The sequence below is a fragment of the Fragaria vesca genome, linkage group LG7, assembly GCF_000184155.1.
Source record: "Fragaria vesca subsp. vesca linkage group LG7, FraVesHawaii_1.0, whole genome shotgun sequence".
Taxonomy (NCBI): Eukaryota; Viridiplantae; Streptophyta; class Magnoliopsida; order Rosales; family Rosaceae; genus Fragaria; species Fragaria vesca.
The window spans coordinates 15850225-15873052 of NC_020497.1; the positions used below are offsets into that span (position 1 = coordinate 15850225).

Below are 22828 nucleotides of genomic sequence, written 5' to 3' on the forward strand. Positions count from 1 at the left end.
CCTTGTCGGTAAACCATGAACTGCCAGACTTCTCAAGTTGAGTATCTAAGCAGTCATTTTTCCAGCCACTTATCCGTGGCCATTGATATGCAAAATATTCAAACTTTCATAGCAAAGGCTTGGTTTCCAGGACATGATCATCATAGAGGAGTTGCGAATCCCAGTTCAGCTAGATTATCATACAAGATGTGAAGATTCAAATCACGAAATAGACTGCCCTTTTGAAATGGCTTTAGTGCCTTTCGTGAGTCTGCTACATTCTTATGTGGTTCACCATACAAAGACATAAGAGATGAGAAGGAAAGCAAATTCAGAATTTTTTGCAGCCAACCTTCAACTATCTTATGCAGACTTCATACCTGAACCTGCATAACCAATAAAATTTTTGAGAACCGGCAACAACTATGAAGTCTGACTTCCTAACTTGCAGTAAGAATAAAGTTACCGGAAAGCGTTTCTTGTAGATTTCGACATGCACTTTAGGATCACGTCGTGTTCTATTGTAAGCATTGTTTTTGTCCATCTCCTACATCGATCATTGATATAGTCACATGAGTACTGCCACTACTGCACATTTTTCATGTCTTACTGAAAGCTAACTGAAAGCTCATGTACCTGAATCCATGCTGCCAGTTTAGGTCTGCCTGCAGTTATGTCGAACTTCTTCACATCCAATGCAAAAGGCTGAAATCTTTCAATGAATGGAGCATAAGCTATATCCACCTGAAAATGGTGAACAACACTCGAAACGCTTCAACTTTGAGCAACTTTCTTAAGTCCAGTAGACAGGTCTGATTGCCTTGTCAAGCTCAATAAAATGAGAATTAAATCATTATTTGGCAGAAAGCAGATGTAGCGCTGTCACATTACCAGACTGAATTGGCCAAGAAAGAAAGGTCCCTCTTCAAATTTCAAAAGAGCAGTTTCAATATAGTCAAATGCAGCACCTGCTTTAACATACCACCATATCTACATTAACATATATCCAACTTCAATACCATCAAAAGAAGTAGTTACTGCTGAACTCACCGGCAGCTGCCTCAGTTCCATCTCCTTTGAAAAATGAGAACACAGAAGTGTTGAAGGAGTCGGTGTAGGAAAACAACTCTTCTGCAAATTCTCTCTCTGCAGGATCCTATATATACAGATGATGAGCTTTTGTAATATAGAGAGTAGTCAATATGAGCAACAAACGAATTTACAAGTCTTACATCTGGGAACAGTGAAGGCCCTTCAAAGTTACAGTCCATATACTTGATCAAATCAAGGCTCTCTACTATGACTTCATTATTGTGTTCCAGTGATGGCACCTGCATTCAGATTCCTCATCAGTAGACAGCAGTTACGTAACCTCACAAGTTAGAGCTTATTCCTAGCTAGGTACATTAACTCTAGCTTATTTCTGAACTTTTCTAAAACTGATCCTGTGCAACATAATGCCAAGCCTGGTGAGGGTATCTATGATCTCTACATCAAGGATGTACTTAGACAGTTAGATGTCTGATGGAATGACAGCATTCCATAATTTATGTTGCAACTTATTACTATATATCTCTTTATTAGGGGTTTGCTACATCGTGTAACTACTACTTTAAGCTTTAGAGGATGAACAGTTCAATCGATCTATGCATTAAAATGCAGCAACAGAAGCATGTGTAAAACCTTATATATAGTTATTTAAATGCAGCAACATAGTTATTCACAAAATCTGACCTTGTTAGTAGAGTTCACTTTTTCTTTGTACCAAGAAGGCCTGTCTAGCAGATCAAGAGGAACCAATTCTATCTTTTCCTCCAATCCCTGTTCCCATCAATCGACAAGGATTAAAAGGTTTAACCTTGCAGCGAAAACCAGAATAACCAAAGTACCATTACAATCAATATTGTTAGTAATTTCCACACACAAGCAAGCATTAAGACTTCTCCATAACAACACAAACATAAACATCCAGTTTGGTAGCTCAAAAAAGCATTCAATATTTGCAAAGCTAAAAAGCATGACGTTTAGAGATTTCATTTCTCAAAATTTTATGCAAGCCATTCAGAAGGTAAATCAGAAAGAGACCAAATTCATTTAGTACCAGGCTATGAAGTGATTAAGAAACAACCTTACAATTCCGGACAATCCATGCGCGCTGAGCAAATGGGCATGTGTAGGATACATACAACCTTCAACACATAAAAACCCAACATTTCCAATTGTTAGATGCTTCCATTCACACAAACTCATCCATATAATGAGACCTATGCAGTTGCATGAAACAAACACATTGACTACAAGAACTTGCACACTGCATAAGCAAACCAAAAAACAATTGCAACTTGAAAACCAAGTAGTCTACACCAACCTTGTTTTCCCATCAAAGAGTGTAGGTGGGACTGAGCTGGAAGTAAGAGCTGGTGGAAGAACCTCTTGTACACTTTTTACCAAACAAGCAACACCGAAATAAGATGCACAGATTCTTAAGTATGTCACAACTTTTAGTTACTGAGTTATATAAAATGGAAAGTAGTTAACTTTGCATATTTATGTAAATTCACACTTTCTTAGCAAGAATAAACTTTACATGAGACTGGTGACATTACCCGGTTGCCACTATTGCAGAGACTGAAGCTCTGGTCTTCTTCCCAAAAGAAGCTTGAAGAACAAGCTTAGGATGACATAGTATAGTGGTGTTTGGAAACTTGGGTATCAATGATTTCTTGGGGAGAGAAAATGTGACTGAATCTGAAAAGCGATGCCGGGAAGTTTGAGGTGATGAAGAAGCAGGAAGAGCAGTGCCTCTGAAACTTACTTTCAAAGTTGTCATCGTTCTTTGGTTTGGTTTGAGAGTTCGTTATGTTCTTGACTACTTGTATATTGTCGGAGGAGAGAGAAAACAAAGTAGGTGGGCTAATTATATATTCCACCCTCAAGGCACTATCAGATTGCACCATATAACTAGAGCAACCTCCCACCTAAATGGTCAAACTGAAAAGTTGAGAAAGTTGATATCGCAGTATGCCAAGTTGCCAACTAGAGTAGTGCAGTGACCATTTGCAACAAGTTTGCCTCACAGAACATGCAATTTTGAGTCATGTGATGGACTCGAAATAAGCAACCATGGACATGATGTCTCGAACATTTAGCCAAATTACCGGGTTCGAAATGTGATCTGAGACCTTCTTACGTTACATTTATTTCTCAGAGCTCACATTATTGGTAGAATGAAAATGTTACGAGGAATGAGTGAGGGGGGTTTAGACTTTGGAAAGATGATTTCAACAATGGAACTTCTGAATCTGATATACAAATAATAAGCTGCAGATACAAGGTATCAGGCAAAGGCAATGTCTGGCTATATGATATGGTTCACCATATGTAGTACTTTACAGCGGCATACAAAGATATGAGAAATGGAAGCCAAATTTGGAACATCAAGCAACCCTCCCAACTTGTTTCTGCACATTCAGGGCTGAGGCTGCATAATCAATGCATTTAAGACTTAAGTACAAGTATTGGCAGCAACTTATTTAGAACTCACTTCTTAAGATGCAGCAAGAAGAAACTAACGGAAAAGCGTTTCTTGTAAATTTCAACGAGCTCTTTGGGATCACGTCTGGTCTTATTGAAACCTTCATTTTTGTTCATCTCATACAAAATTGATATATAGTCCCATGAGTAGTGCTTTCAGTGGATTTGAGATGAATCTTTTGCATTGCAAGTGACACATGCTATTGCGGGATTCATATCTTTAAGATTTATAATGCCAATGCGTACAGGAAGATCACTTAAATAATATTGTACCTCAATCCATGCTGCTAGTTTAGGTGTCCCTGCAGTGATGTCATACTTCTTGACATCCAATGCAAAATGCTGAAATCTTATCAATGAATGGTGCATAAGCAATGTCCACCTGATAGATAAGAACAACATTTGAAACTATCCATATGATAGAGCAACTAAAGCCATGAAAGATATTTTATTTAGATCAGTAGTGTTAACCATAGCCTCTGCCCACTTTAGTTGAATGAAGTTGTGGAAATTCCGAGCGACTTGTCGTTAGTACGTAGCTCTCCAGATTACCCCAACGTATAGGCAGGGAAACTCCCTGCTGCATGACTTTGATCTTGTATATAGTTTAAGTCTTGGTCAATCTGTAATGTGTAGTAGAGTGCTACAGTCCAATTCCACAAACCCAATAAATTAAGCTCCGGTCTCTGTACGTAATTGAGTAATTAAGTCTAGCTAGTCTCTGTATTCTGTAAAGTTGGAAACGATCACGTCAAGAAACTCCATTAATTAAAAGCATATAGACTTTGGTACTGTGAATCTGGAATGCGCTGGTCTTTTCTGATCTCTCTCCATGGGAACAACTGGGATTAGGAGCCTGTCCCTGCAGTGTGCTTGGGTTTCAATTGTAACCTTTTTGGTTCTTGGCTCATCTGGTCATAAAGATAAGTGTGTCCCTTCTTCTTGCGGCGACATCCACAACATAAGCTACCCATTTCGACTACAGCATGATCCAGAGCACTGTGGCGACTTAAACCACACTTTGGAATGTGACCACAACAACATCACAGTGCTGCGCCTATTTTCTCAAGAGTACTACGTCAAGGTCATTGACTACAACTACGACAACAGCACAATCCGTGTGGTGGATCCTGGCCTTGAGAAGAACAACTGCTCTTCCCTTCCTCGTTTTCCTCTGGGCCTATCGAGCTTCAGACCTTATTATCATAGATACCCTTCTTGGCAACCATACGCAGATCCAGTAATTTTCTTGAAATGTGCAAATCCAGTGAATTCTTCTTTGTATGTGAGCACGGCTCCCTGTATTAACTCCGAAATGTATGGTTATGCCGTTCGAGGCAGAATCTACCCCGAAGATGTGGAGAATGGGTGCACTGTATATTGGATGGGTCTGACCACTTGGATGCCCTTCGAGGAGGACGGAAACGTTTCCTATCAAGATATACACGATCAAATGGTGTACGGCTTCGAGCTTGTGTATGCTGACTATTGCCACGGTCAATGGAATATGCCTTTTCACGGCTCACCTTTTCACAGTTCAACATGTTATCCGCGCAGCATACGAGGTATATACTGTCGATCGAGTACGCCATGATTTCTCTATTTTGATTTTACGAATAACTGTGCTAATTAGTTATGTACATTCTTTGTCATGCACTCTAGGTTTCTTTCTTATTGGTTGGGCGGCGTTCACCGGTAAGTGTCATTTCTCTCAACGTACTTTCTATACATCCACTAATTTATTGTCAACGAGATCGATGGTTGTCTCTCATATTACATATATGGCCTTGCACTTTCAAGACTTAATATACAGGCCAAGCACCTAATTAATTATGTAGAATTTGTGCTGCAATTAAACCCAGCTCCTTCAAATCTTTTGCAGCTTATTGGGATATCGAGAGTATTATCGCTGGCAGTGTTGTAGGGGGAAAAATTATATTTGGAGGTCCATTTGTGATCGCACTTCTGATATATAAGTGGCGAAGAAGGCATTGGTCAACCTACAGCACAATAGAAGACTTTCTGCATTCTGACAATTTCATGCCTATAAGGTACTCCTACTCCAACATTAAGAAAATGTCAGCTGGATTCAAAGATAAGTTAGGCGTAGGGGGTTATGGTTCTGTATTTAAATGCAAATTACGGAGTGGCCACTTTGGAGCCATTAAGTTGTTAGACAAGTCTAACGCTAATGGGGAAGATTTCATGAGTGAAGTAGCTACTATTGGAAGGATTCACCATGTCAATGTGGTGCAGCTTGTTGGTTACTGTGTCGAGGGTTCAAAGCGCGCCTTAGTATATGATTTCATGCCAAATGGTTCTCTTGATAGATACATTTACTCCAAAGAAGAATCCATCACTTTAAGTTACAAGAAAATGTATGAGATTGCAGTTGGAGTCGCTCAAGGTATTGAATATTTGCATCAAGGTTGTGAAATGCAAATTTTGCATTTTGATATCAAGCCTCATAATATCCTACTTGATGAGAATTTTGTCCCAAAGATTTCTGACTTTGGGCTAGCGAAACTATATCCAGCAAACAATAGCATTGTCTCATCAATGGCAGCAAGAGGCACCATGGGATACATTGCTCCTGAGTTGTTTTATAAAAACATTGGTGGTGTTTCGTACAAAGCTGATGTTTATAGTTTTGGAATGTTGTTGATGGAAATGGCAAGCAGAAGGAAAAATCTTAATGCATATGTAGATCACTCTAGCCAAATTTACTTCCCCTCATGGGTGCATGATCAATATAATGAGGGGAAGGACTTGGAGATTGGGGATGCTACAGCAGAGGAGAAGAAATTAATTAGAAAAATGATAGTAGTTGCCTTGTGGTGTATTCAAATGAAACCAAGTGATCGACCTTCAATGAAGAGAGTTACACAGATGCTCGTAGGAGATGTTGAGAACCTAGAAATGCCACCAAAGCCTTCTCTATGCCCACAACCGACGCCTGTAAGCAATCTGATTCCAACATGTTCAAATGTGGAGCAAACATGTACTCTTTCTGCTAGGTGATGATAGCTGGCTACCATTCATTCACTCTACTTCGTGTAGCTTATGAAATTTCAGATTGTCTTAGAATTGTAGATTATTGTAGTTTTAAAGATGAACTGCCAAGAAAGTTGAAATATTGTACTCCGTCATTACTTTGCTGCCTCATGGTTTATGTATAAATGTGCCTTGTAACTTTCATATTTACTTTCCATACCCTATGGTTTCTGAAGAAGTATTTCTTTACAGATTTCTCAACCTAATAGTTTCAAAGCTCAAAGCCTCCAAACAAAGGCCTAATTTGGATTTGTTTACGGTCTTACAGATAAATAGACTGAAAATTAAAGATTGTTCCACAAAACTTATTTAAGTTTATATCGATGAAAAAGGCTTATTTAGACCTTCTTACATTATTGGTAGAATGAAAATGTTACGAGGAATGAGTGAGGGGGGTTTAGACTTTTGGAAAGATGATTTCAACAATGGAACTTCTGATTCTGATATACAAATAATAAGCTGCAGATACAAGGTATCAGTCCTCGGCAATGTCTGGCTATATGACATGGTTCACCATATTCCCAGAAGCATTATTAGTGCTTTACAGCGGCATACAAAGATACGAGAAATGGAAGCCAAATTTGGAACATCAAGCAACCCTTCCAACTTGTTTCTGCACATTCAGGGCTGAGGCTGCATAATCAATGCATTTAAGACTTAAGTACAAGTATTGGCAGCAACTTATTTAGAACTCACTCTTAAGATGAAGCAAGAAGAAACTAACCGAAAAGCGTTTCTTGTAGATTTCAACGAGCTCTTTGGGATCACGTCTGGTCTTATTGAAACCTTCATTTTTGTTCATCTCCTACAAAATTGATATATCCATGAGTAGTGCTTTCAGGGGATTTGAGATGAATCTTTTGCATTGCAAGTGACGCATACTATTGCAGGATTCATATCTTTAAGATTTAGAATGCCAATGCGTACAGGAAGATCACTTAAATCATATTGTACCTCAATCCATGCTGCTAGTTTAGGTCTCCCTGCAGTGATGTCATACTTCTTGACATCCAATGCAAAATGCTGAAATCTATCAATGAATGGTGCATAAGCAATGTCCACCTGAAAGATAAGATCAACATTTGAAACTTTCCATATGATAGAGCGACTTTTGATAAGTTCAGTAGACAGGTTTTCATTGCCTATACGGCGCAAGACATATGGGAACTGAAACGGTTATTACTAGAAAGCATATTACCAGACTGAATTGGCCAAGAAAGAAAGGTCCATCTTCAAATTTGGAAAGAGCAGTTTCAATATAGTCAAATGCAGCACCTGGTTCAAATACCATCATGCTTACATAAGCTTATTTTCAATGAATAACATCAAAAGAACAAGATGATTAACGGTCAACTCACCAGCAGCTGCTTCAGTTCCTTCTCCTTTGAAAAAGGAAATCACAGGTTTGCTGAAGGAGTCGGTGTAGGTAAACAACTCTTCTGCAAACTCTCTCTTTGCAGGATCCTACATATACAGATAATGAGCTTTTGTATGCTATAAAGAAGTCAAATACTATGTAATAAAAGTATCCACAAATCTTACTTCAGGGAATAGTGAAGGCCCTTCAAAGTTACTGTCGATGTATCTAATCAAATCAAGACTCTCTCCTTTGACTTCATTATTGTGTTCCAGTGATGGCACCTGCATTGAAATTTCATTTCAGCAAAATTACAGTTTATTAGCATATCAATTAGAGCTTATTCATAGGTTTGAAGCTCCATTTTGTCTCTCTAATGTTTCTGATACAAGTCTTCTGTAGTTCACTCATACATTGTAGAGCACAACCAGTAAGGTTTCCAAACAACTTTATGCTACAATCGAACTTAGATGATCCATGAAATGGCAGATTTTCATTGCATTACTACTGTAATATGATATTATTATGGCTTTACTAAAAAAATTCACCTTGTTTGGAGGGTAGACTTTCTCCTTGTACCAAGAAGGCCTGTCTTGCAGATTAATTGGAACCAATTCTATCTTTTCCTCCAATCCCTGTTCCCAACAAACTTAAGGGTTAAACGGAAGTGATCCCCGTGGTATAAACAAGAACACTAACACAGTTCACACTCCAGTTTTGTTGCTCACTCAGAAAATATTCAAGATGTTTTATGTGACAGAACAAACAAAAACCCTATTCACTATTAGCAAAGCCAAAAAATAATACTCAAATTCCTTTTCTTCTCCTAAAATTTTTATGCTACCAAGAGACCAATTCAAGCAAAACCAGGCTGTGAAGTGATCTAGAAACAACCTTGCAGTTCCGGGCAATCCACGCACGCTGTGCAAATGGGCATGTGTAAGATATATACAACCTTCAACAACATAAAAACCACAACATTTCCAATAGTTAGATTCTTTCTAAACCCAAAAACCACAGTTGACATTGATGCAAACACATTGCCTACAAGAACTTGAAACACTACAAAAGTACAAATGGCGCTACCAATCAATACCAACCTTGTTTTCCCATCGAAGATCGAAGGCGGGTCTGAGGTTGAAGTAAGAGCTGGTGGAAGAGCCTCTTGCACACTCGTCACACTAAACAAAATCAAAGTAAGATGCACAGCTAGTTAACAATTTCAAAATTTTAGCTATTGGGTTGGACAAGAAAGGAACTTTGGATTAAATTGTAGTCATCAAACACTAAACAGAAGAATAGTAACATACCCAGTTGCCATTGTTGCAGAGAGTGAAGCTCTGATTGTCTTGGCTTGAAGTCGAAGCTTAGGAGGACATAGTACGGTGGTGTTCGGGAATTTGGCTACATACAATGAATCTAAAACGTGTGGTCGAGACTTCAGAGATGATGAAGTTGGTGCAATGCCTCTGAAGCCGACTTTCATAGTGAATGTCATTTTCAGTTTGGTTTGGTTTGGTTGGACAGGTTGTTGTATGTATGGGGATTAGAGACTCTTCTGAGAACAGTGAAACACAGAGCAGATAATTCATAACTTGGATGTATTTTTTTTTGTCATTTTATTTATGGGTTTATATATAAGAGTGAAGTTTAAGAATCGACATACAACACTGTATATCATCCACACATTATGCATTCAAAGACATGTTCTCCATTATTGTTAAGGCAACAGAATAGCCAAATTATTCAAGTTCTGCAGCAGTTACTCTCATTTCTCTAGGCACTCACTCTGTTCTCTATAGCCATTGACTTTCCATCTCTATACTGAAATCACTTGTGGCATTGTGCAAATTTAAGATATAAAAGAATTTAGAAAGCATATGGCTATACATCAGTAGAGGAAGAAAAAGAAAACCAAAAAACAAAAAAACCCAAAAACCTGCCTTTTAACCTCTCTTCGTAAAGAAAACAAACCCTCTCCTCTTTGTAACGGAAACAAACGGCTTGTTTCTTGGTACAATGAAGAAAACAGGGTGGTTTGTGTGATAGAACCTCCTAATCTAGGTGTTGCCGGGGACGCCGCTACCTCCCTTAATTGAAAGCAGATGTCCGTGTGAGCGGCTACGACTGATCATATGTGTATCTAGGAACAAAACTATTACTGTAATATCATCGTGGAAATGTCTCCTCACCCCTCGGTCTATCTTTTTCAAGTCTGAGTATCTCATTTCTCTCTTTTTAGCTGCTTCACGAAGTGCGGCTTTGACAAGTTTCCTTGCAATACCCTGCAGAAATATGGCACACATAGTTTCAATCTGTGTTCACAACGACAATCAAGAACAATCCACTATGATCCAAATACCTCCTTAGTTTCTTTTTTTTTTTTTTTTGTTTTATTAAAAGAGGGAGGAAAAATCTTCCGCAATGTTATTCAGAAACAGCTAACAAATAAAAACAAAAGAAATTTGAAACTTGAAAGGCAAATCATACATTACGTGGATAGTTCTGAACAATGTCAACTGCCTCCTGATTGCTCAACTGTTCCCATAGGCCATCTGATGCAAGTATGAGAAACTGATCTTCGGGGTACAGTTTTCGCACCAATATTGTTGGCTCGGCTTTAAGGATCGGCTTTTGGAAGGGTTCTGATAGTCGAAACTTTGCCAACAGAGGTTCTTTGTTAAATTCCGGCCTTTTGAGGTAGGCATCACCAATGGACCTTGAAATCTGCAACAGAAACAAATCACTCTAGATTAAGTGGCTCTTCCATTGTGCATGTTGTGTCATCTTTGAGAAGTGGCCATGCATTTTTCGTAATGGGTTAAGTCGATTTTCAAAATGAGCACAGCCTAAAATTTAACTTTCACCAAATAATGCAAGAAATTGAAATAAGACATAGTTATAAAGCTAATATGGAAGGAAACAGGGCATTGCAATGGAGCAGGACACAAAAACACAGCCCAGGTATCTACCCAAAAACAGATTCCAGCTAGAGGTCTCATAATTAATCTGAAACCAACTAATTCTATTGTAATCTAATAATAGAATGCCATTTCCATAAGGTACCAGGTCATATGATTCAAGAACTTGGTGTACTTTGAAAGATTAGTAACATTCTTTGCCATCAATTTTATGTTGAAAAAAATTATTCTTGCAGCGAACTTGTACCTAACTCATGTTTAGAGCTAAACATCAAACTCACAAACAATAAATTTATCTACTTCCAAAACCAGGCAATAATGGCACCACCTCCTAGTTGGGAAATACATATTATGACATGTCCATTGTGGAAGTACTAGAAACTGGGAAGCCATGTGATATATAACTATTGACTTTGAGTCACATAGAAGTCACAGGGAAGCAAAAATCACTATTGTGTAGGGTAACAGCAATTGGCATAGAAGAAAATCAACAAGAGATTTACAGCATACAAGAAAAAGGATCACCTGTATCAGACCCTTCACCCGCCACACCTTGTGCTTCATTACCACAATCCGTGGATCATCAGGATGCAACGAGTGCAGTTCCTCTCTCACAGATTCTATACTTGCATTGTGCTCAACTGATAACTGAACAGCTTTTACCTGTCTAACGGTCTTTTCCATTCTTCCTAACACTGCCCGAGAATCTCCCGCATTTGCTATGTATAGCAGCCCACTACATACTATGCCTACCAAGCAACATGCACCAACTGAAGCAAGCAGTGGCTTAATCAGCCACTGCTTCCTTACTAAAGATAGAAATTCCTCTTCAGTTGCCAAGAATGCTTTGGTGATAGCATCAGCTGACATTCCCTGATTCTCTGACGTGAATTCTGCACCATGAGAATAGCTGTCCAGTCAGTAAATATATGCATTAGCTTATAAAGATTGAAAGCAGTAATGAAATACATAAAGATATCTTATAACCAAAAAGTATACATAAAGATATCTTATAACCAAAAAGTATACATAAAGATATCTAGGCCTCGTATATTCATATGTATAATTGTATATCATGGATATATATACATAAATCTTCTTAAATGGTCGATGGAGTTAGGACATTAGTGAATGCCAATTCCCTCATAAGCAAATTATGCAATCTTTGTTTTGTTCATCTATCTGCCTTTAAAAAACTTGAAATAGGATTAAGCTCTCATTCTTCTGTTCCAACTCAGGAGCCAAACCAAATTCCAGTTCCAATTCAAACATCATTGGTCCATCAATATTGTATTACGATAAACCGTGACTAAGAAGATATTCCTAGACAGAAAAGCTCCAAATCCACCAGATGAAAATCTAAATGATCTCTAATTTTCATGTTACCTTGTGGCAAGCATGCAAAAAACAGTACCAAACTGGCAAATTCCTACTGCTAGTATTACTGCTTTCATATGGCTATGGCAAAAATGTAAGACATTTGGAAAACAATGACCAAAATGCAACAATATATAAAATTCTCCTATCAGTAAAGTATAGAATGAAACAAGTCTATTTATTTATCATATTGTAATTCCGAAACTTCACAAAAAGTAGAAAAGATGAATCATTAGAGATCAGGGGAAAGAACAAATGGTGCAAGTCAAGGAACAACGTACTCTTGAGATTCTTGAACAGGTGATCATTTACAAATCGGGCTGCTTCTGGACCTCCATGTCCATCATAAACTCCAACAAATGTTCCATTGGGACCTGATTCAAGCAAGCTCAACGGTCCAGATTCAAGTTGGCTATGGTCTTCCAACAAATTGTTTGCTTGAATTACTGCCATTGAGAATTCACCATTAACGTGGGTTCCTAAATCTTTGTACCACAATAAACCATCAACTCGACCACTCGCATCCCCAGCTCTATTAGAATTTTCACCTTCAACAACAGAAGGTCTCCAACACGGCGCCATGATCTTCATTAGTCTAGTTGATACCATACCTCACATATTCTCAACCAAATGATCCGGCAATCAAACGACTCATTGAGTATATGTTGTGGACATGATCTAATCCTAGTCTCTCCTCTATTTTCCCTACAATCTCAAATCGCAAATAACAGCTTCCACAAATCAAACACTCATCCAGAATAAGGACATTAATCTCTAGGGATGCAAAAACATCGAACAATCTGATCGGTACGACCTGCATATAAATTTCACATCAAAGATCAAACTCAACAATCAAAATGCAAACTTTATAGACCAAACTAATGGGTAGCTTCTAAAAGACACAAACTTTATTGAGGGACATATACCAGAACCAAACACCCAGTTGCTTTTTCATATTCTTAAAATCAAACAGAGACATGTGTATGTACAAAATTGCATACAAAGTTAAAATTACAGTCAATCAAAAAAATAAAAAATAAATAAATCTGATTACCTTGTGCTGCTTATGTTTAGAGGAAAATTCCAGCAACCCTTTTTTGTGTCATGAAAATTCAATTACCAAGCGAGCTCAAAATGACAGCTTTATCCAGATTTTTCCCAGACACCCAATGAACGCAGATTTGGAATGTTCTGACAGAAAAAAGGTTGTCAGAAACAACGTGGGAAAGTTAGATCGAAGACAGAGATAGGGAAAGATAGATTGATAGATTGGAAGGTTTAATGGGTTCTCTCTCTTATTTTGTGTGTTTTGTTGTTTTTGGTTAGGGAAAGAGGGATGATTATGCATACAATACAACAAACCCCTCGCCCTGCTTGGTTTGAAAACCATCGAAAGGGAGAGAGCTGAGGCTTGGTTTGGGTAGGAGCTTTCAGTTTTGGTTTTCTAATTTATGGGCTGGGGTTTTGACTTTGACCTCCAACAAACCACCATTTTAGGCAACTTTTACTCATCTTTTAATTTTTTGCTCCTTATTTAGCAAAATGAAAGTGTTCCCTCTCTCTCTCTCTCAAGAATAAAAGAATTTTCCACTTTGCTATATTGTGTGTTTTGGGAATATCTTGTGGAATAAAGTTGACCCCCAACTTGTTTGGCCAATGAATAACATCTTTGAGCATCCATACGGCCATACCAATCAATACCAATCAATAGGAGGAAATTGACCCTTTATCAAGCTCATATTCATAGACTTGCTAGTTTACTAAGAGGAGACGCTTGATTACTTCTCAGTCAACAATGGAAATGAGTGTTTTTAACAATTTACAAATTTGATTTAGCAAAGTGAACATGGTTTGTGTTAATGTATCAAGTTTTGGTTGTTTCTTCTATTTCATTTATGAATATGTTTCTTAATGATCAGTTTTGTGCTGGTTTCTAGGCTTACAATTTGTTTAGTTTGTGGGTTTTCGACTTTTCAGAAACGATTGTAATTTTTCTTTTGGTAAAAGCAAAAAATAGCTTGTTTTGTGCTTGCCATTACCCACACAACTCCATGAAATAACTGGTGCTTTAAGTCTTGTGTTTGAGTGTTTTTTTTTTTTTTTTTCGGCGAGCTTGTGTTTGAGTGTTTGACTCATCATCTAAAAGTTCAAGTTTTAAAAAAATCTCATATTTTGTCTGGAGTAATTTTTTTTGTTGTTCTTTGAAAAACGACTAAACTTTGTTTCAATTCAAACAAATGAAACTAAGGAATGATAACTTATTTAGAATGTAACGACTATGTTTACTGTAAGTCGATGTGACTCAAATTAATCATATATATTGTTTGTCATATCTTTAAGATACTGATAGCTTATCAATCTTGCATGTCACAATATAGCCTTGTAAAATCTTAATTAACACTAAAATGAAGTATTTCACATTTTTCACGCTATATCCCAAGATTGTAGACTGCGTGAAAGGCAATTCAACATCACTTTAATAACAAAACGAGACCAAAATTCAAACTCATAACATCTGGAAGCAAAAATGCAACTCAATGATCTTCGATATAGCAAACAAAGTCGTCTTTGAGAAAAAAAAAAAGAAAAAAAAAAGAAGGTAAAAAATGATGTAGAAACTCCATAAACTGTGGGTGCATCCGAGGAACTACACCCATAGTATAGGGTACCCCATTACCAAAAGGACACCTTTGCTGACGTGGTGGCGCCTAAACATCTCCACCAGACCCATTCCTCAGAAAACGACGATGTCATTTTGTCTCTCACTACCCAACTCTCGCATCACTCCACCCACCTCTCCGATTCCTCCCAAGTCCAGCGCCGGCGCGTCCAACATGGCGGCCAACTCCCTCCGAGTCGCCGCCGCCCAGATGACCTCCATCAACGACCTCGCCGCCAACTTCGCCACCTGCTCCCGCCTCGTCAAAGTACCCACCTTTTCACTTTCACTTTTTTTTCTCATAAAAATTTGTTCTTTGAAATTTTCATGTAAAAATTTGATCTTTGAAATTTTTATGTGAAAATTTAATAACCCAATTTGTGAAATTTTAAGGAGGCAGCTGCTAGTGGAGCAAAGTTGATTTGCTTCCCTGAAAGCTTCTCCTTTATAGGTGCTAAAGATGGGGATAGTCTCAAAATAGCTGAGCCTTTGGAGGGTCCAGTAATGCAACAGTACTGCTCTCTTGCAAGGTATGGTAAAAAAGTTAAGAAGGTGAAAACTTTATGGCATGCATTTGGTTTTGGAGTGTGATTGAGGTGACCCATTAGTGTTTTGGATTTGTAGGGAGTCTGGGATTTGGTTGTCACTAGGAGGGTTTCAGGAGAAGGGGTCTGATGATGAGCATTTGTTTAACACTCATGTTGTGGTTGATGATGGTGGGAATATTAGAATCACTTACAGAAAGATTCACTTGTGAGTAATGCAGCTTTTTGGTTATCGATTTTTCTCAGAAAATGTGATCATTGTGCAATGTGTTTATAGGAATTGAAGTTGTTTTTTTGGTATTGAAGGTTTGATGTGGATACTCCTGGTGGGAGGTCATACAAGGAAAGTATCATTACAGAAGCAGGTAATGTGTGCTTTGACTGGTTTGGTTGGCATTGTTGTTTTGGTTAATTTTTCGTTTGAGGAACTTAGTTTGTTTGGTCACATTTTCAGGGAAGAATGTTGTTGCAGTAGATAGCCCCGTGGGTCGCTTGGGTTTGACAGTTTGCTATGACCTGAGATTCCCAGAGATATACCAGCTGCTCAGGTTCCAACATGAGGCACAGGTACAAGTAGATTTTTAATTAAATTAAAGTGCATTGGAATTGGGGGTTGATGTTTGCTAAGCATCCCACACTGACGTCTTTTATTGTAATATGAAGATTCTGTTGGTACCTTCAGCCTTTACCAAAGTAACTGGTCAGGCACATTGGGAGATTCTTCTTCGTGCTCGTGCAATTGAGACTCAATGTTACGTATGGACTCATTTTTCTTCTCCACTATTATAATGTTTTCATGCTTAGTTTAGGACAAAATTTTATTGGCAGTGTAATCATGGATGCTTTATTGCTCTTTGCTGACTTTTTGGGATATTTATGTTACTTGCACATCAGGTAATAGCTGCTGCACAAGCGGGAAAGCATAACGATAAAAGAGAAAGCCATGGTGAAACTTTAATTATTGATCCATGGGGAACAGTTGTTGGTCGACTGCCTGGTGAGACTTAATTTCTCTGCACATTTTAAGCACTTGGAATGGGTGTTATGTTCAGCAGCTTTAGGTCAGGCCCATAGGTCAGTTCAATGAAAAAAGTGTCAGCCTACAAATGATCAGGTTTTCAAAGTAGTTGTCAAACTTCTTAAAGCTAAGGAAACAGATAGTTGAGGGTATGTCTTGTGTTGTTATTTTTCCTGTTGATGTGGAAGAACAGAAAGAAGAATTGGTCCTGTTTTTGGTTAACATAGACCCGGTCCCTTAGGTAAATGATAACTCATGCAGCACGAGAAGTGAAAGGTTCCCATTTTTGGGGAGATGTTCAAAGTTAAGTATGGTTGGAACCTCAACTAGCTCTACTCCAAATCAATGTTCTTTTTTCTTGTGAGAAAAGGTTTCACTCATGAATCAAATCTAAAACTTATGAATCTGTTGTGTTTATATCTGATGCATAGTTGTTTGGTGTTATTTCTATGCTTTTGGTATTAGAGTACCATGTGCAACAACATAATCATAACATTTCATCCTCTGTCTTAGATACGCTGTCAACTGGGATTACTATAGCTGATATTGATTTCTCCTTGATCGATTCAGTGAGAGCAAAGATGCCGATTGCCAAGGTTAGTTTTGTTGAATGAAGTTTGGTTTATGAAGTATGCAAATCAAAAATGTATCAACCATGCTCTGTAGTTTGGTGATCCAATTGAGAGGGATGAATTGTTTGACATTTAATTTATCTGGTCTAGGAGTAGTATCAAGCAGTATTGCTATACTCCTGCTCATGGTTGTATGCCTCATAGGATGTTCTGCATGTCATTTTTATTTTTATGAAATTACTATCTTGTAATCAACTCATTTTTCTGATTTGTTTCATATTTCAGCATCGGAAACCCGTTGAGTTCTGGAAATCAGCATCTCTATGATATATGATGCTTTGTCCTGTTTTTCACTTTGCTGAAAAGGTTGGCCAAAAACAAGAGAAGGAACTTCTGTTGCCCTTGTAAATGAAGAATAATTCTCTTTTCACCAACTATAAATGTCCCTAATCTCTTTCATTTTCAGAACAGATGCTTGTACTTCACAAAATATGTATTCTGTTGTGACCATAATGAAAGATTGGGATAATCAGGATTTCCATTTTTAGAAAAGCAGTTTATGTCTACTCGATAACTAAAAACTGAAGCTTCATGCCCTTCTTTTTTACCTGAATAACACTATGACACTGATAGTCACAGACTCACAGAGACTCATAGATCGAAGATGATATTCAGAACTGAAGAAGGCTTAGGCTTTGTTTGGTTGCCGAGAAAACAATCAAAGATTTCTCATTGAAATATCTGATCAACGTAGTACGAGGCTATCTAAAGATAAACCAACTTGGGTTTTATTCTAAAGCTTTGGTTGGATTAATTATTGTTGATAAAAGCTGATTCACATCACATAACGGTAGTTAAGAACCGCTTTTAGTCATAAAGGGGTCTGAGTATGTGACTTGTGAGTCATCTTACTCAGCAGCCAATTGCTGTTCCATTTCTTAAAAGATTTGCCACAGGATTGGTCAGAGATCAGATCAGAACCTGTGACAGTTATCAAAAGAATCACAGCATCCATTTTCAAAGGAACTGAGACCAGTGGGAAAGGAGAATCTCTTCTTTCCCAAAGTACTCAATTTGCTTGCCTTTTCTTTAGATTTTGGGTTTACCAAATCCTTAGAGAATCTAGACATCTTGTACTATATAGTAGTTCTCTCACTCAGTACATCTCACCAAAAAACAGACGAGAGCAGAAACCATGCCAAAGTTTTCAATGAAGGCAATAAGCATTTTGAGTATTTCTTCACTAGTCTTCATCATTTCTCTGCCAACCAATGCAATGCAACCTACCAACCATGGCTTCCAAGGTTCCAAACCAAATTGCACCTACTCCATTGAGATTGAGACAACGTGTGCACGATCTGCCGAAACCACAGACCATGTCAGCGTCAGATTCAGCGACTTGAAGGGTGATCTGATCATAGTGAAGCATCTCAACAATCCTAAGCTCTTGTATGCTCCAAAAGGTGGTTCGAAACGTGGAGGTTATGGCGGGTTTGGAAGATGCGCCATAGACGTGTTTGAGGCCAGTGGACCATGCATGAGCTCATGGGTGTGCTCACTGTACTTGAAGAAGGTTGGAGCAGATGAATGGCGACCTGGCTGGGTGAAGGTGCTTCATCAACAAGATGGTGGCCATGAAGAACCAGTTTCTTATGTGTTCTATTTTAGGACATTTGTTCCAGAAAACGTTTGGTATGGCTTTGATTATTGTCACTCCAAGGGTAGTTTTGTACCTCATGTTGTCAGTTTCAACAACTAATCTGAAAGTAGTGTACCCTTTAGTCTTCCTGTCCTCGGCAGAAATAAGAAATATATTCACACAATTGATCCAGGAAACACTAAGATTCATTGACATGCTTGTTTGATTCAATCAAGCAGCAAAACCAACTGTAAAGATTGGTAATTACAAATGAATAATGAACTGTTCTTCACTTTTTACTCTATCAAGGAAGAAAAGAGGGAAAAGGTATACAATATCACAAGCAAACTCGGGGGGTATAGAACTATGAACAAGTTGATTACGAACCATAAACCTGATCTTGGACAACTATCGAAGCAGAAACTCTCGTGTATTATCAGGACTCGCTAGAAGATCAAATGATTTGTTCCCTAAGGTATCTTTCAGGATTGTGATCTGGCCTTCTTTGAAGAGTACTTCCTCATCAAGTGTCTCTATCTTCTTCTTCAACAAGTTAACCTCTGAGTTCAATAGCATATTCTTCTCATTGTACTTTTTCACTTCCTCCCACATCATATCTCTCTCTTCTGAAATTTTAGGCAGTATCCCTCGCGTAACTGTTAACTCCTTTGTAGATTCTTGGAGGTCACTTTGAAGCTTGTTGATGTTATCATCCTTCTTGAGCATCTGTTATTAGTGCATAAAGAAAAAGAAAAAAACAGTTAAGAAGGCAAGAGTCGCACAAGTGAAAAATAAGTCTTCATTGTCAGTCCTCTGCATAATGAAGCTTCTTGAGCAACAACAGAACTCAAACAAGCAGAGGAATACTAGTTTTTTTACGTTCTACTGATGCAAGAACTTTTACTTTTTACGAAAGAAAGATGCATTATTTATAAAATGACTTCAAGAAACCGTTCAATCGAACATAACTTTCATAATCGAAAGAAATTTGACTTCAATATGATGTTAGTGGGAACAGACCCAGATAGATAATATGCATATGCAACAGAATGCAGAATATTCCTTGTGAAACAATTTTGACAATGTACTTTTTTTCTCGTGACAGTCTTTTCTGTTTCATTTTCCTTGTAAAACCCTCAACATCAACTATAACTCATAAGATTGAAACACTGTGTGAAGTAAAGGCAATAAATTGTTATCATTGTTTTTTAAAGCCTATTGTGCTTACTCACAAACAAAGCTCCAGATTCATTCACATTATTAACTGTAAGTCTGACCAGAGTAGAAGCCATAGCATTAAACATAATACAAGCGATATGATGGGTTACCAGTAATTCAACATCTTTCAATTTGTGGGTGAGACAGGAAAGGTTGTCCATTGCATTCTGAACTTCACATCTGAGGATGTCATTTCCTCTTACAGCTGCAGCAAGTTCAGCTTGCAACTGCTCCACTTCTAGCTCTTTAGAATGTATCTTCTCTCTCAGTAAACTTGTGAGTAGAGTTTCAGATTGAAGCTTATATTTCGTGTCCTCCTACATATATAAGCAAGTTGTCAATGACAGTTTATATAGTAAAGGACTTTTTCAATATGATATGGAAACAAAAGATTTCATAGTCAGTGATCTACCTCTGGGGTTTGATCATTAGGGTGTCCTTCTTCAGCATCCATGCACTTAGATTGATAATTTGAAGTGGCCAGACTGGATTTTTCATGGAACAAATCAGACATTTTCTGCAAACTTCTGGTTAAGTTTTCAGTTCCACGCTTTAATCCCTGTACTTTCATTTCATATTCAACAAAAAATTGTGCATCCAAACCCTGCTTAGCTTCTTGAAGTTGGCCTGCCTTTCCTTTGAAAAATTCCAGAAAATCAGAACACAACTGGGAGCTCTCATTAAGGAGTGATAGCCCTTGATTTTGCAAGCAGCCGACCCGCGCCCACATCTCCTTATCTAGCTTGAAAGTTAAAGCACCACTGTCTTTCCCACTGCCTCTCAAACGGTCTAACAAGTGTATATTCTCATGCCTAAGAGAATCAACTTCAAGCCTTTGTGATTCCAACTCTTTCCTTAAGGCAAGTTCTACTCCTGTCAACCTCATTTGCTCCATCTGCAATTTTGAAACATGCTTATCAAACCTCTCCGATGATTGGTTTTTCCTGAACTCCTCACTAAAACCTTCACGCAACCCATCGATAGTCTTCTCTTGTTCACGGCAGGTTCTTAATAATCTTGTAATGGATTTATGCAAATCCTTGCACTCCGTATCCCTGTCTTCAAAATTCTTACGGAGGCAAACACGATCTTCCTCAGATGCTCTGTACTTCTCTTGTAATTCCGAGAGATTTTCTTGTAGACCTTGATTTTCCTCTCTCATTTCCTCCATCCTAGTAGTGAGTCCCTTAACCTGTTGCTCAGCATTTGTCATGAAACTTCTACTCTCAGTTTCCCTCACATGAAACGAAGAGACTTCTCTTTGAAGTGAGACATTTTGCTCTGCAAGCTCTCTAACTCGTTCACGAAGCCTCTGCTCTTCAGACTGATATTTGTCAAGCTTAAGTGACCAGTCAGTCGACCTTCGGTCTAGTTCTGTCTCCAGTGCTGACTGTAACTCATTCTTCTCCTTCTCTAGTCTTCTGGTTCGTGACTCAAGTTCTGCCTTTGCCAGTCTCAATTCTTTCTTGGCAGAGGCCCTCTCAGCAATTCGTAACTGAAGGAGGTTTGAAACCTCAAGTGCAAAGCTGACTCTCTGCTCTGTTAGGTTTCGAATTGTCTGAATCAGTGATGGCACATTGTACCCAGTGTCTCTAAGAAAGCTTTCCTGCTCAAGTTCTTCAGAGAGAATCATGACTTTCTCCTCAGCTTCCTCCAGTCTCCTTTGTAATTCCACATCTAGGTCCTCTCCAATCTCATCAGAGTTTAGACCATTACACTTCTCTCCATAGAACTGTTTCTGCAAGCTCGAGTGATCATAAGGTTCATCCAAAGGATAAGTTTTCTGGCTTACCAGGTCTGGTCTTCCATAGATATCCTCAATGGTGAGTGGGATGTCATGGTCAAACTCCTTTGCGTGTGACGGCTGCATGACATGAAACTGTGAGAGTCTCTCCACAACATTCTTTGCAAGTCTCCTGGGAGATTCATGCCCAAATCCGTTTTCGGCCCAATCTTTGGATGATGGATGATAACGAGAACTTTTGGCCTCTCTAAATGAATGAGCCCTGGGTGAACTGGGGGCTGTGATCTGAACTCGTGGAGGGCGCCATCCACCACCATTTCCATTCCCATTTCTATGGGAAGAACTGTTCTCTTGTCTGCCGCTTTCCTCCTGCTCTCCATCTATGTAGCGGTCCAGAACTTTGGATGAGACATTACTAGAGCAAGTAGAAGAGCTACCTGACGAACCATGCTGAATTCTAGGAGAACCAGCAGAGCCAGGTCGTTCTAGTCCATGTGTGTTTTGAACAGCTGGAACTTCAAACTGTTTAACCTGATGCCTCTCAGGGGTAAAAGTCCGACAACTGAAACATACCAAAATCCCAATAAGATTAGCACCTCAAGATACAATTCAGATAAACATGACATGAAATAATGTACTGAAATTCTAGTCAACAGCTTAATGTTCTCAACAATTATCATGATGCAAAAGTCTCACCAAGATGATTGGGCACATTGTCGATGAGGAATACTACTTGTACTACTACAAGGAGATCTACTCTGAAATCTCGAAGAAGAAAATTCTGCTTGCACCGGCTCACTTACAAGAAAGGCTGCTGATGATAATGAGCGGCTCCTTCTAAGTCCTGGACTCTCACTGGAATTCTGGATATCAGAGACCTGCTTTCGAGATTTAGAAAATAATCCTTTAGGACTTTGAAAACTATTGTCAGCCTTGTCACCAACTTGACTTCCCTTTTCTGACATGTTTTCCCAGTATACTTGCTTATCAGTTGACGGAGGGGATTTGTCCTTTCCATTGCTAGAAGCAGAAGATCTGAAAAAGAAGAGCTTCTTCATTTGTGTATCTTTGGAAAAAATTGCTACCCGCAGCACATTAAAGTTCTGTAACAAATGGGAACTCTTGAAACCTGTAATAACACAAAAAAACACAAGAGCACCATTAACACTGGTGGGGACTGGGGGGTGGTACAAGAGAAAAGGGCAAATGAC

The 22828-nt window shown here is 38.5% G+C and overlaps 7 protein-coding genes across 7 annotated transcripts; 3 read left to right on the forward strand and 4 right to left on the reverse strand.

The window, feature by feature from the left end:
• Nucleotides 1-273: 273 nt before the first annotated feature.
• On the reverse strand, nt 274-2889 carry LOC101313553 (glutathione S-transferase L2, chloroplastic-like). The gene is made up of 10 exons (XM_004307390.1): nt 2586-2889; nt 2348-2419; nt 2108-2168; nt 1714-1800; nt 1212-1310; nt 1030-1135; nt 871-947; nt 616-723; nt 446-526; nt 274-365 (listed from the first exon to the last, which is right to left on the reverse strand). Exons 1-10 carry the CDS (start codon nt 2807-2809, stop codon nt 354-356), a joined length of 927 nt encoding a protein of 308 aa, XP_004307438.1. The 5' UTR covers nt 2810-2889; the 3' UTR covers nt 274-353.
• Nucleotides 2890-4345: 1456 nt separating this feature from the next.
• Nucleotides 4346-6534, forward strand: LOC101306576 (probable receptor-like protein kinase At5g39020-like). The gene is made up of 3 exons (XM_004308770.1): nt 4346-5078; nt 5176-5208; nt 5396-6534. Exons 1-3 carry the CDS (start codon nt 4346-4348, stop codon nt 6532-6534), a joined length of 1905 nt encoding a protein of 634 aa, XP_004308818.1.
• A 454-nt stretch (nt 6535-6988) lies between these two features.
• LOC101313844 (glutathione S-transferase L2, chloroplastic-like) lies at nt 6989-9525 on the reverse strand. Its single transcript, XM_004307391.1, has 10 exons — nt 9235-9525; nt 9025-9105; nt 8819-8879; nt 8473-8559; nt 8110-8208; nt 7926-8031; nt 7766-7842; nt 7522-7629; nt 7292-7372; nt 6989-7200 (listed from the first exon to the last, which is right to left on the reverse strand). The coding sequence occupies exons 1-10, from the start codon at nt 9420-9422 to the stop codon at nt 7189-7191; spliced, it is 900 nt and encodes a 299-aa protein (XP_004307439.1). The 5' UTR covers nt 9423-9525; the 3' UTR covers nt 6989-7188.
• Nucleotides 9526-9616: 91 nt separating this feature from the next.
• LOC101314129 (probable protein phosphatase 2C 38-like) lies at nt 9617-13695 on the reverse strand. Its single transcript, XM_004307392.1, has 5 exons — nt 13277-13695; nt 12504-13036; nt 11371-11738; nt 10415-10651; nt 9617-10209 (listed from the first exon to the last, which is right to left on the reverse strand). The coding sequence occupies exons 2-5, from the start codon at nt 12829-12831 to the stop codon at nt 9985-9987; spliced, it is 1158 nt and encodes a 385-aa protein (XP_004307440.1). The 5' UTR covers nt 12832-13036; nt 13277-13695; the 3' UTR covers nt 9617-9984.
• A 1274-nt stretch (nt 13696-14969) lies between these two features.
• Nucleotides 14970-17564, forward strand: LOC101314412 (nitrilase homolog 1-like). The gene is made up of 9 exons (XM_004307393.1): nt 14970-15149; nt 15275-15411; nt 15506-15634; nt 15733-15791; nt 15881-15993; nt 16090-16182; nt 16321-16423; nt 16958-17040; nt 17302-17564. Exons 1-9 carry the CDS (start codon nt 14970-14972, stop codon nt 17341-17343), a joined length of 939 nt encoding a protein of 312 aa, XP_004307441.1. The 3' UTR covers nt 17344-17564.
• Nucleotides 17565-18211: 647 nt separating this feature from the next.
• Nucleotides 18212-18775, forward strand: LOC101306869. The gene has a single exon (XM_004308771.1). The coding sequence runs from the start codon at nt 18212-18214 to the stop codon at nt 18773-18775; it is 564 nt and encodes a 187-aa protein (XP_004308819.1).
• A 106-nt stretch (nt 18776-18881) lies between these two features.
• On the reverse strand, nt 18882-22675 carry LOC101314699. Its single transcript, XM_004307394.1, has 4 exons — nt 22328-22675; nt 20286-22067; nt 19984-20190; nt 18882-19381 (listed from the first exon to the last, which is right to left on the reverse strand). Exons 1-4 carry the CDS (start codon nt 22673-22675, stop codon nt 19064-19066), a joined length of 2655 nt encoding a protein of 884 aa, XP_004307442.1. The 3' UTR covers nt 18882-19063.
• Between the last annotated feature and the right edge of the window lie 153 nt (nt 22676-22828).

What these genes read in the sequence shown, in the direction of transcription:
- LOC101306576 (XM_004308770.1), top strand. Translation starts at nt 4,346, where the DNA reads ATGGGAACAACTGGGATTAGGAGCCTGTCCCTGCAGTGTGCTTGGGTT. An exon ending in TTATCCGCGCAGCATACGAG is followed by an intron (nt 5,079 to 5,175) that starts GTATATACTGTC and finishes CATGCACTCTAG; the next exon opens with GTTTCTTTCTTATTGGTTGG. An exon ending in TGGTTGGGCGGCGTTCACCG is followed by an intron (nt 5,209 to 5,395) that starts GTAAGTGTCATT and finishes AATCTTTTGCAG; the next exon opens with CTTATTGGGATATCGAGAGT.
- LOC101314129 (XM_004307392.1), bottom strand. Translation starts at nt 12,831, where the DNA reads ATGGTATCAACTAGACTAATGAAGATCATGGCGCCGTGTTGGAGACCT. An exon ending in CCTGTTCAAGAATCTCAAGA is followed by an intron (nt 11,739 to 12,503) that starts GTACGTTGTTCC and finishes CTCATGGTGCAG; the next exon opens with AATTCACGTCAGAGAATCAG. An exon ending in GGGTGAAGGGTCTGATACAG is followed by an intron (nt 10,652 to 11,370) that starts GTGATCCTTTTT and finishes TTTCTGTTGCAG; the next exon opens with ATTTCAAGGTCCATTGGTGA.
- LOC101313553 (XM_004307390.1), bottom strand. Translation starts at nt 2,809, where the DNA reads ATGACAACTTTGAAAGTAAGTTTCAGAGGCACTGCTCTTCCTGCTTCT. An exon ending in GGATTGTCCGGAATTGTAAG is followed by an intron (nt 1,801 to 2,107) that starts GTTGTTTCTTAA and finishes TGATGGGAACAG; the next exon opens with GGATTGGAGGAAAAGATAGA. An exon ending in AAGTGAACTCTACTAACAAG is followed by an intron (nt 1,311 to 1,713) that starts GTCAGATTTTGT and finishes ATCTGAATGCAG; the next exon opens with GTGCCATCACTGGAACACAA.
- LOC101314412 (XM_004307393.1), top strand. Translation starts at nt 14,970, where the DNA reads ATGTCATTTTGTCTCTCACTACCCAACTCTCGCATCACTCCACCCACC. An exon ending in GGTTCCAACATGAGGCACAG is followed by an intron (nt 15,994 to 16,089) that starts GTACAAGTAGAT and finishes TGTAATATGAAG; the next exon opens with ATTCTGTTGGTACCTTCAGC. An exon ending in AGTTGTTGGTCGACTGCCTG is followed by an intron (nt 16,424 to 16,957) that starts GTGAGACTTAAT and finishes CCTCTGTCTTAG; the next exon opens with ATACGCTGTCAACTGGGATT.
- LOC101314699 (XM_004307394.1), bottom strand. Translation starts at nt 22,675, where the DNA reads ATGAAGAAGCTCTTCTTTTTCAGATCTTCTGCTTCTAGCAATGGAAAG. An exon ending in GTATTCCTCATCGACAATGT is followed by an intron (nt 22,068 to 22,327) that starts GCCCAATCATCT and finishes CCTAGAATTCAG; the next exon opens with CATGGTTCGTCAGGTAGCTC. An exon ending in TGAAAGATGTTGAATTACTG is followed by an intron (nt 19,382 to 19,983) that starts GTAACCCATCAT and finishes CACTAATAACAG; the next exon opens with ATGCTCAAGAAGGATGATAA.
- LOC101306869 (XM_004308771.1), top strand. Translation starts at nt 18,212, where the DNA reads ATGCCAAAGTTTTCAATGAAGGCAATAAGCATTTTGAGTATTTCTTCA.
- LOC101313844 (XM_004307391.1), bottom strand. Translation starts at nt 9,422, where the DNA reads ATGACATTCACTATGAAAGTCGGCTTCAGAGGCATTGCACCAACTTCA. An exon ending in GGCCTTCACTATTCCCTGAA is followed by an intron (nt 8,032 to 8,109) that starts GTAAGATTTGTG and finishes CTGTATATGTAG; the next exon opens with GATCCTGCAAAGAGAGAGTT. An exon ending in TTCTTGGCCAATTCAGTCTG is followed by an intron (nt 7,630 to 7,765) that starts GTAATATGCTTT and finishes CTTATCTTTCAG; the next exon opens with GTGGACATTGCTTATGCACC.